At 31.9% G+C, this 12,604-nt stretch overlaps 2 protein-coding genes across 2 annotated transcripts in view; both read right to left on the minus strand.

The window, feature by feature from the left end:
- The window catches only part of LOC107462360 (probable serine/threonine-protein kinase SIS8), an 81,061-nt gene extending 68,477 nt beyond the window's left edge, over positions 1–12,584 (minus strand). Inside the window, exon 1 of the mRNA XM_052252633.1 lies at positions 12,178–12,584. The gene's annotated coding sequence lies outside the window, so the exon portion shown is untranslated. The remainder of the gene's footprint in view (positions 1–12,177) is intronic.
- Positions 8,376–12,604, minus strand: part of LOC107462362 (putative pentatricopeptide repeat-containing protein At3g23330) — a 6,827-nt gene continuing 2,598 nt past the window's right edge. The window contains exon 4 of the mRNA XM_021129408.2: positions 8,376–10,997. Within this exon, the coding sequence (XP_020985067.1) occupies positions 8,465–10,540 (2,076 nt within the window). The 5' untranslated portion in view covers positions 10,541–10,997 and the 3' untranslated portion in view covers positions 8,376–8,464. The remainder of the gene's footprint in view (positions 10,998–12,604) is intronic.

The following is a 12,604-nucleotide window of genomic DNA, read 5'->3' on the forward strand; positions in this document are numbered from 1 at the left end:
TAACTCATGCTTTCTCGAATAAATTACCATTTGTATTCATAAAAGATACAGATACAGATAAATATACCATATAAAAATAAAATGATAATTGTAACTACGGAAGATGTGCCAAAAATATCCTAACGGACTAAATACGTAACTAATATCTAGATATTCTTGACACATGAAAGCCATCTTCCGTAATTACAATTGTCGTTTTATTCTTATATAAATACATTTATCAGCATAAGTATCTTTTATGAGTACAAATAATAATTTATTCTTGCTTAATCATAACGAAAGATTGTCGAAGTCTGGTCTCAATATTTTTCAAACTAGATTTATTAGGAGCTTTAATTTGTGGCTTTTTGGAATGGCGGTTTCTCTCGTGTGATTAGCCAGCCTACCCCCTCAATTAATTTCAAATTTAAACCCATCATTACACATGTTAATATGAAAACTTTGGTAATGAAACCACCATCACCCATTTATATATAACTTTTGAAGGGAATAAATTCCAAAGCAACAATATCAAAAAGGGGCCATCATCTTTCTTGAGTGACGTATCATATGGCTAGCTCGCTATTAACTTTATTGTTCAATTTTCTTTTTCAATATCAAACATTCAGATTTTGACCTATAACTATTGAAATCATAAAAAATGGGCCATAGAAACACTTTAGCGTGTAATTATTGAGCTCTCAAATAGTTTCCATTAGGAAATTGTTTTGTTGTGACCATACAAATTAAATTGAGGTAGATAATGTGTAGTCACTACTCCTTTTGTGTATATAAATAATGAACTCACTTTCTTATGTTATTGAAGGAAATATAAAATTTAAATTAATATCTATCTCACATTATTTAATTTCATCCAAAAGTAAAAATTGAAAGAAGAAATAGTTACATGCATCTTTTAACGCATTTAATACATACTATAAAAAATTACACAATTATTTATTAGTTTTAAACTTTTATGTAACTTTTAATATTATAAATAAAAATATGTGATTATATATGTTCCCAAAATATACTCTAAAATATCTTTCTCATTTGTGGGGTGTTGTTGTCAAAACTCAAAAGCCATTTTACACATGCAAAATTGGATGTGAAGAAATTAAAGCCCCTCCACACACTTTTTTTTCCCTCGTTGGTGATAAGAATTAATTAAGAAAATTGAAGCAACAGAAATTGTCAAAACTAGGGCAACAAGCAGCGTTGGCCCAAAGATATATATTAGTGTTGGTTCTAGGAATGCCTAAGCACAAGTAAAGTTTAGTATGCTACTTGATTTGATCTTCCTCTTTAATTTGTTTGGTTGTGTGTATCTTTCTGTTGACAGCAATGTGTGTTGGGGAATCTTAACACGGTTTTTTCTAACAAAGTTGGAGGTGAGGATTTTACGGAAAAAGGGTGGTTTCAATTATATGAGGAAAAGGGAGGGTTGCCAATTTGCCATTAAAAGATGAACTATTATAACTAGCATGTGTTTAATTTAGGATAAAGTATTATTTTAGCACCAAATATTTTGATTAAATTTTAGTTTCGTACTTAAGGTTTAAAACGTTTTATTTTCGTTTCAAATATTTTATTTGATTTTCTCTTATTAAATTAATTTTTTAATTATTAATTTTTTATTATTATCTTTTTTTTTCTTTTTTTTCTGTTACTCTCATTTTTAAATCACTATAATTATCTCTATAATCGTACAATTACGATTTTTGTCTTCACCTAAAAAAATCATAATAACAAAAAAAGATATTTTAAAAATTTTGAGCAGAAAAAATAAATAGTAATAATGTTAGTATTACAAAACAAAATTTTCGGTTTGGTCTATGCTCCTATCTCAATTTTTATCACTTATTGACGATGATGGCATGAAAAGACAAGACTTTGATGTTTTAACATAAGCATAAATGATTAGTGTTGGTTTTGAATTCATGAAATTAAAGATATAAGCCAGTGACTTGTTCAAATAATTCACCATCAGCAATTAGCTATATCCCAATAATATATTTATACATTTGTGTTAAGTAGATAGTGTATTATCCAAGTCACATATGTGAATTAATTAGAATTTAGAATTAATGATTAACTTGGCTGTTAAGTCAATTGGCATTCCAGCCAACTCGCCCAATCAATCAATCAATTTATTTTAAGACCCTTGAATGATGCACCTTTGAACATTATAGTTTACTTAGCATATCAATCAACGACAAGATGGAGATTGGTTTCAACTTTCAACGATATGATGATTAGAATTACTGTGAGAATCGAGACGAAAAACCTTGACCTACTATAAACGAAGAATATTATCTTAACAACAGTTACTTATAAATTACACATGTTCTAGCTTCTTAAAAGAGTGATCACGTAATAAATACATCTCTCAATACTCATTAAATAATTTAGCTGAAAAATTTGTAGACATTATAAAAATGTCCTTAAAATAATATGACATACATAACTGATAAGAGAAGACATAACATAAAGGGCATTAATGATGGATTAGGAAAAGTACCAAAAAAAAGAGAAAAATATCTATATTAAAAATATAACTATTTATGTATATTTTTTATTCATTTAAATTTTAAAAAAATTTATAATATGATATTAAAATTTTAATGATCTAAAAGTCTAAAATTTGATCTTGTTCAAAAAAAATAACTATTCATATATAATTTTAGCTATCAGAAATATATTTAATATAAATAAAAAAAATTTGGGATAAGTTTGTAACAAATTAAGAGATATTTTTAAAAATTTTAACAATTTTTAAAGAAAAAAATATAATTTATCTTTAATTTATTTAATAGCTCTCCATTGAGTTTAACCACAGTCAAAACTAAAGGAGAATAGATATTGCCACTCTTTTTTTTGTTTTTGTTTTTTAAATTTACGCATACATACAAAGTAAAAAATCATGTGAGGAGTGACATTATCAAAAATAAAAGGAAAAAGTATAGGTAGATAATAAAAATATTAAATAATGTGAATAATAATAGATATATCGGATGTTCAATTGTGTGCATTAAGATTTAAGTGAGTAATTTAGAGTGTAGTGTGTTTTATTTAAATTGGGCCGATTTTAGACTTGTTGTTCATGTTATTCAAGAAAGTCATTGGTTATCTAGCATAATTCTAAATAAAATCAAATTCAAAAGTCTGCCATGTGTCAGTATTTTATTCGCTAATGTGTTATAACAATCATGCTCATCTTAAAATGTGGCCATAGTACAATGCAAGTTAAAGTTTGTAATTTGGGGTTTGAGGATGGTTATTATGATTTAAAATTTAGGGTATGACCTCAATGTGATTTCACAAGAGCTGTGTTAAGCGATACATGGGTTTGTTGTGACTTCACACAAGTCATGTAAATCAAAGTTCAACATGAATGTAAAAAATGTAACTCGTTACAGGACTTGTCTACAATCAGATGAAAAGTGTTAGAAATGAATAATCTCACACGGGTTGAAAATGGATTAAAAAATACTATATAACAATATGAAAATCCCATATAGTGATTATGTTAAGGTTTTCATTTAAGATGTGTTATTCAACCTTTTATTATGGTTACGCTATTAATTATTTGAGAAAATATAAGAGAATAACACTCATACTAAACAACATGAACATCAACATGTTAAAAAAAAAAATCAGACTTCAAATATGAGGGAACATAAACCAAAGGTTTCAAATATGAGAAGCCAAGTTAGTTATAAGATCATCTTAACAAACAAATTTGAATTATATATATGGGACACAGGGTATAATTAGTAATAGGCTATGTATATATATGTTTGATTTAGTATCCTCTACTCAATAATTTTCCAAGGACAATTTACCATTTTAAAATAATTGGGAGAAACCTTTACTAGATTACAACAATTGGAAAGTTCATACCTTTATGTCTTGTTTCATTTTATATAGAAACTGTGGCTGCTTAGCACGGTTTCTAAATGAACATAAACCGTGCCTGCTAGCCAGATTTTATGTTAAAGAGCATTTGAATATAAACCGTGGGAGGCAACCACGGTTTACTCTCGGTGAATGCAACACATAAACCGTGAGAGGCAGCTACGGTTTATAAGGAAGATTTTGTGTGCATAAAACTTTGGAGGCAGCCACGGTTTATGCTATGTGAAGTAGGGTTTATGCTATGTGAAGTAGGGTGGCTGAGAGAGAATCCGAGAAGTTTTGTGGTTTATGGAGTCAGCAAATTTATTTACGTTTTAATACTATTTGAATTATATTAGTATATTTTTATTTTTTAATCAATTTAATTTTATATAAATAATTAGAATTTTAAATTATAAAATTTGTATTAGTTTGTAATTTAAAATTTAAATAGACATAATTTAAATCAATAATTTATAAATTTGTATGTATTTGTATTATTGTACTCATATGATTTATTTTTACTATTGTATTCATATGAATATTTGTAACTAACTATAACTAACTATAAATTTACAAATATGATACTATAAATTTACAAATATGATACTATATAAATCAATGATATGTGTAAACTTATAGTTAGTTATTGTAATTGTGTAAAATAAAGTACTTTACAAGGATATTTATTGAAACTAATATGTTAATTATTTATATACTTAATTTGGACACTATAATTTCGCATTAAGATAAAAAAATTATTAAAATTATAATGGCTTATTATAATCAACCACTATTAATATTATTGCACATCATTCGGCCACTATATTTATAATTCAATGATTATAATGTAATTTGAAGTATTCCAAAGTCAAAATACATGATATCAGACATCCAACACAATTACATTGTGAACTTTACACATATATGTACTAATATCTCAAAAACTCAGTCAAAGATCAATAGGCATATTTAACGATTGTCACTGAAGTTATTAATCCTTATAAAGTACTTTACTTTACACAATTACAATAACTAACTATAAGTTTACACATATCATTGATTTATATAGTATCATATTTGTAAATTTATAGTATCATATTTGTAAACTTATAGTTAGTTATAATTAGTTTCAAATATTCATATGAATACAATAATACGAATACATACAATTTTATAAATTATTAATTTAAATTATGTCTATTTAAATTTTAAATTACAAACTAATACAAATTTTATAATTTAAAATTCTAATTATTTATATAAAATTAAATTGATTAAAAAATAAAAATATACTAATACAATTCAAATCGTATTAAAACGTAAATAAGTTTGCTGACTCCATAAACCACAAAACTCCTCGGATTCTCTCTCAGCCACCCTACTTCACATAGCACAAACCGTGGCTGTCTCTAAAGTTTTATGCACACAAAATCTTCCTCATAAACCGTGGCTGCCTCCCACAATTTATGTATTGCATTCATAGAGGGTAAACCGTAGCTGTCTCCCACGGTTTACATTCAAATGCTCTTCAACATAAAACCTGGCTAGCAGACACGGTTTATGTTCATTTAGAAACCGTGCTAAGTAGCCACGGTTTCTATATAAAATGAAACAAGACATAAATGTATGAATTTTTCAATTGTTGTAATCTGGTAAAGGTTTCTTTTAATTATTTTAAAATGGTAAATTGCCCATTTTCCAACTATGCAATTAATTAACAAGAGATGGTGTTATATTTTGGCCATGATTGTGCACGTACAATTGCGTGACCACAAGTCCACAACTCTATAAATGGCTGAGGTTGAACCAAGCAACTATTGGAGCCTTATTCTGCGCGTAAATAAAAACATCACCACTATTCTTTCTGAAGGGTGATGATGATGTCCAATGTCATATATATAACTACCAATTGGATTATGACTTGATGAGTATGGTACATGTAATAATTTTGTTTTGTACATTTATATTTATGGTTTTCCTTTTGATACATTAGTATGTAAAATTTGTAATGTTATCAATTTCTGTTTTTTTTTTAATGTTATCAAATAATTATATTTATATTACTGAAATAATTGTTGTAAGTATTAATATTTTTAATTCAATATTTAATTTTGAAAATTAAATAGTATAAACTGATAATATATATAAATTAAATTACTTTACATTCTCAACCAATAAGAATTTTTTGATTAGTCGTATACAGAATTAAATATATTTAAAAATCAATTGAGTTTACTCGTTTGGAACTTTATAAATTATAATTGGATAATGTAATTAATTTCACACCGTTCATTTCATGCAATTTAAGTCCATTTTTATTTGTTTTTAATAACATGATCAAGTTAAATAGTCCTATAAAATTTTAACATTAGTAGCACATCAAATATAATCCTACTTTTTACTTTCATCTTATAATTATTATCACTACTTCAAAATTTTCTTGAGTTTGAAAGTCAATTTCATCTTCCTTAATGGAAACACTTCCATCCCCCTGAATTATTATTACAAGAAACAGTATCATTTCAATAATTTCATCTTCCTTAAATATACAGAACGCATCCACTTGAACAATTATAGCAATAACGAATATCATCATCAAAACATAATTAAATCATCCATTATACATCACTTTTGTTAGAACAATAATGTTACATACTCATGCAGCGGCAAGTGTATGATCATGAAGCGCATATATATATATGCACTGTTAATATAAAAAACTTCTACACAAATAATTAATTGTATATTAAATTATCAAAATGTTATTTACACACTAAAATTAGTCATCAAAATTAATCACCATATACATCATGTATTTATATATAAATACATGTATAATTTAATTTATTTTTAATATGTATTTTGTATTCTAATATATATTCTACTCTAGTAGCTGATTTTGGTGACTAATTTTAATGTACACCTAACACGATTGGTAAATTATATATGTTGTTACTTTTTAATTCGTTAGTGCAATGTATGTATGTGTGGTCACTATTCACTAACATGCGAAGTGAATCATGAAACCATCTCGTGTATGATCTCGAGCAAGGTAACGTGCTATATTTCATGACACCTGTAGAAAGTAAAATCAAATTGTTTAGAAATTTTGTAGCAGATGTGGGCACATGCATGCGTAATTAATAATAATAATAATAATAATAATAATAATAATAATAGAAACAGAAAATAACATACAATTGTAATCAAATCCCTAGTGTGATGTTTCTTTTCTTAAATTAATTGTTTTGGTAATGTCAGCAATATCCTTCTAACTATTTATAATCTCCCTTCAGTACATACAAGGAGAATTTATTCCTTTCCGTTGCCCTGCAATTATTCGGATAGTATCCAAGCAGAGACATAAATCATAATTATTTTTTGTTTATGACAAGAGGCCTAAATTTTAAGAAAAAGTCTAGGGAGCTAACTACAGTCAACTCAAGCTAATTTTCTTGTTTTTCAATTAATTGGCTCTAGTTGACTACACTTCTAGTTGATTCCCTAGCGAAACCAAAATTTTAATTACTCTGTCTCTCACTGTAAATCTGTATTCTCTCTTAAAATAATAATAGTATATTTAAAAGTAAGGCTGGGTTTGGTAAAGTTTTTTCAGGAGGTGCTTGTGCTTTTAAAAAGCACAAGCACGTCATTTTGCGTTTGGTAAATTAAAAAGCTCAAGTGCTTGTGCTTGCGGCTTTTAAAAGTTAGGGGTGCTTTTGAAAGCACCTAGGAGGGAACTTTTCAAAACTGGCTTGTGCTTTTCAAAATTTAAAAGTCTAATATAACCTCATATGTTAACTAATTTTCAAATTTAATGTTTGCATTTATGTCTATTATAGTATTTTTAAATTTTAAAAGCTATTTTACCAAACACAATTGATGTTACTTATGTTTATTAAAAGTTATTTTTGATTTGATTTACCAAACATAAATGCTACAACTTTTAAAAAGCCATCTTTTAAAAGTTAACTTTTATAAGCTACTTTTAAAAAGTAAAAGCTTTACCAAACTAAGTCTAAATCAATCAATATCGGTAGAAGTTTAGACCATCGTAATTTGAATAAGAAGCCATAAACTAATTGTGTGCGTGCGTTTTAAACGAAAGAGTAGGGGGAGAAACTTACCCGAAGGATCGAAGGGATACCCAGCCAAAGAGCAAAAGCATTCACATGGAGGACATGGAGAATGAATAGTTGTGGCCTCCTTCAACGGCCATTGGGAGAGTGGTCCAACTTTGAATACAATGAAACAAAAACTCATCCAAATAAGAACCCACTTCAAAACGCCATGTGGTGGATGAACCCTCCACACCCTCATTGCAAAAATGTAAACTTTGACTCTCAGAACTTACTCAATGTTCTCAAGTGCAAAAGTCATGGTGCCATGTTAGCATGACTCAGTGTAATACTGTGAAGCAATCGCGCTGTGTGTGTGAGAAAGAGAGAGAGGGATTGAGAGAAAGAAGATTATAGAATAGCACAAGTAAAGGATCAGGTCATGGAAGTTAGCTTTTTTCAATTATAAACTTGAGAATAAAAAACCACTATATTCTGGGAATTCAACCATAGTTGCTACATTAATATTACCAATAATCTCCACATGAACAAGATCCATTCTTAAAATGGTGAAATCTGCTATTATCCCTGACAATGATTTCCCTGTTAACAATCTTTGCAATAAACTTAATTGCTGTATGGCAGTCCACACAAACCCGAATATTCTTTATTACGCGGATAGTTGTACCTGCAGGGGTGCTAATGATGCCAAATGCTATGGCAAGCCTCTCACTGTGGGTGAGTAACAAGTCACGTTTGTGTTCCTCATCAACATCATGAAGTGCCTCACTTGTGTCAAGAACATAACCTTCTTTCTCCATCTGCTCCAATAATACATACAATGCCTCGTTTATTTTGTCGTAATATGGATGTGATTTATCTCCAGCCGTAAAAGTATGGACTTTGTTTCCAACTTCAATCCAGCTGCATGCTGGAGTCTTCTTCAAGCCCTTTTTCCTCATGTAGGTTCTCAACTTTGAAGCATCTTTCCATCTTTGAGCTGATGAATAGATGTTTGACATCAAAATATAAGCACCTATGTTTTCAGGATCGACCAAAATTATCTTGTCGAGAACCTTCTCGGCTAATTCAACATTCTTATGAGCCCTACAAGCAGCCAACAATGTCGACCACACACTTCCGGCTGGTTGAACTCTCATTTTGCAGATAAAGTCATAGGCTTCCTCCAATCTTCCAGCTCTGCCAAGCAAGTCGGCAACAGCAGCATAGTGCTCCAGACCAGGAGTAATACCAAACTCCTGTTCCATACTGTAGAAATACTTCCAAGCTTCATCTACCAACCCTGCATGACTGCAAGCCGTTAGAACAGCCATAAATGCCACATAGTTGGGCTCTACTCCATCCATTAGCATCTGCTCAAAGAAGGAAACTGCATCAAGAGCATGGCCATGCAAAGCGCATCCCATAATGATGGCGGTCCATGATACCATGTCATTTGCCTCTATTTTGTCAAAAATATATCTAGCCATCTTGATGTTGCCACATTTGGCATACATATCCATCAGAGAGCTCGCTATAAATTTATTATCATCAAATCCAATTCTAATAATATATCCATGGATCTGTTTCCCCAAACTGAGGGCAGTCAAGTGAGCACAAGCCGGTATTACACTGGAGAAGGAAACATGCATGGGTTTGACTTTGTCCTTCAACATTTGGCGGAAGAACATGAGCCCCTGATCGAATTTACCATTCTGCACAGAGCCTGCAATGATAGAGTTCCAAGAAATAGCATCTCTCTTGGGCAAGAGGTAGAAGGAACGAAGCGAGTATTCGACGCGAGTACATTTTGCGTACATGTCAATTAAGCTGCTTCCAATGAAAACATCCGCATCCAACCCATTTCTGATAGCATATCCATGAATCTCCTTTCCTTTAATAAGATCAGCATGCTCTGCAAAGATAGGGAGAATGCTTGACAAAGTATAGGCATCAGGCTTCAAGTGGGCTCTAGCCATCTCCCTGACCAAGGCCAATGCTTCCTCATACATGCCATTTTGAGCATTTCCGGCAATGACAGTGCTCCAAGAAACAACATCCCTCACAGGCATTCTATCAAATACCTTTCTGACATTATCTATGTTCATAGTGACAGCAGCCATGGTGCTGCAGTTGGCTCTGCCTCTCTCAGACAATCCATCAAGCACCTTACCTCCACAGCCCCCCAAGCCATGAAACTTAGAGTACATATTCATTAAGGCATTGGCTGTGTACAAATCAAAATCGAAGCCGAGGCGAAGGATGCAGGCATGAAGAGATTGGCCGAGGTAGAAGTCCTTCAAGAGGGCGCAGGCTTTAAGGAGAGAAGGGAAGACGTGGCGGTTAGGGCGAATGCCAAGTGCCCTCATTTGACTAAAGGAAGAGAAGGAATGGTGGAAGAAGCCATGGAAAGTGTAGCACTTGATGATGGAGCTCCAAGCAAGAGGAGGAGGGGAACGAAGGGAACGGAAGAGGAGGATTGAATCATGGTAGAGGTTAAGGTTGGTGTAGAGTGAGAGAATGGAGGAGTTGTCTGAGTGCCAAGATCCTTTGGTCTTCACAATGCGGGCATGGAGTTTTTTAGCCTCGCGCACGCAACTCATGCTTGCATGTCGTGATTCATGGATGAGAACCACTATTGAACAATGTAAAACTACAACCAAATAAAAATGGCATAATAAATCCTCACCAGAATGATTGAATAAAATTCATTTGGAATTGGATCTTGTTGAATTCCTGTGCTCCAGAGAATTTCTGATGCTTTCTAGGTGACAAAATATCATTACCAGAATGTCTAGGGGGTTCTTTATTGTTTAAGGCCGATGAAACAGATCCAAATTTTTCAACAAAGTCAGAAGGCCACCATGAAACATTAGAGGACCCTTGCTCTGACGGGCCTGCATCTTCTTGTGTCTCGTCCATGATCTTATATGTTTGGAAATTAAATCCATCTTGCCACAGTTCTTAAACCATAAGAGACATATCAAGCTAAAGATAGTCCTTTAATTGCAAATCATTGAAATATAAACTTCAGCAGCTTCAATTGTACCAAGCTGCAGCCTGAATGAGTCAAATAACAAAATATGAAAATGAGAAATCAACATTACCAAACAAAAGGAAATAGAATTTTCAAAATCGCATAACAAATGAAAAGCATGTACAAGTACAACTAAGAGGCAATAAAATCACCATATAAAAATGAGGCTTGCAATTTTGTTACAATTGCCTCGGCCCCATCCATATATCATATATAAATCTGTTAAGGTTGTAAAATCGTTCATTGATCCATTAGCCATCACGTTCAATTATTTATGAAAAAGTAAAATTTCAAAAGTGGACATTTATTTCTTAATGGAGGTCATATTTATTAATTGGGCCATGCATGAACTGAACTTTTCAAATACAATTTTTATCATATAAATGGACTAATGGTTTGGTTTTGACCCATCCATTTTCACTAATAAAAAAAATCCATATTTGGAGCTCATAGGATATAAGCAAAGACAATGTAAGTCAAAATCATCCACATTTACAACAGATGATACTAAATGTGTGGGGCAGGTAATCTTCCATTACTCTCTGAAAGAAAGAAACCACATGATAAAAGGTTGACTATTGAGAATTTCTATATATCATTTCCAACAGGGATCCATTTTCCATTAATGAAAATTGTACATGACGCATCCTTGTTCATCAATGATGCAGAATACTGATTCATAGTCTAGAAATACAAGGAAAACAAAAAACTAGGTTAAATGACAGAATTTATCTTCAGTATTGCATAAGTGGACAAGGTTTATACTGCATATCCATGACGTAATCAAATAACTTGAGCATTCTTGTAATGGACAAACATCTTATGTTCACATCCTTGCCCATAATGCTCTCGGGATTTACATAAATGCACAAGTTAAACTATGATGTGCTAAGATAGAACTACACAGGTTACTGATGTCAAATTATGCTAACATCCAAGTCATGTTATTTATTCAATTGTAACTCCAAATGCACCATTTTGCACCATCATCTATAAATATATATTAATTTTTTGAACTTGAGTTTTACAATTATCTAAACCTATTACAAATTAATCAATCATTTTTAAGTATAAATACAATTAGCATCAATTTGTCTCTTCTAAACCTACATTAAAACAGCAAAAATGAAGTCCAAAAAAAGTAACATAGAATAACTTTATTTAAAAAAAAAAAAAAAAAAAAAAAAAAAAAAAAAAACTCACCTCTACACTGCAGAAGGCCAGAAGTAGAACAAAAGTCAGCAGTCAGGGATGGGTTGGGGCCGTTCCACCGTTGCAGAGGCAGGCCACCGGCGAGGAGAGGGTGGCCGCATGAGCAGGGCTCCGGCACAAGCAGAGCAGACCCGGCAGAGGAGGGAGCCAACACGAGGGCGACAGAGACGGAGGAAGAAGAGACAGAGGAGGCACGAGGCGGAGGCGGATGCAGAGAAGGTGTGCCACGGCGGAGCCAACACGGCCAGGACGACACAGACGGAGGCGAGCAGGGGCGCGGACGAAGCAGATGCGATCAACAACTGGCGGCACGGAGATGAGGCAGAGTTTCCAGCGAGAGGCGCGGAGACGAGGCGGTGATCGTGTGGTGAAGGTGAGTGAGGTAGAGAGGTGAGAGTGTGAGAGCCTGTGAGAATGA

This window comes from Arachis duranensis, chromosome 8 (assembly GCF_000817695.3).
Source record: "Arachis duranensis cultivar V14167 chromosome 8, aradu.V14167.gnm2.J7QH, whole genome shotgun sequence".
NCBI classification, from domain to species: Eukaryota; Viridiplantae; Streptophyta; class Magnoliopsida; order Fabales; family Fabaceae; genus Arachis; species Arachis duranensis.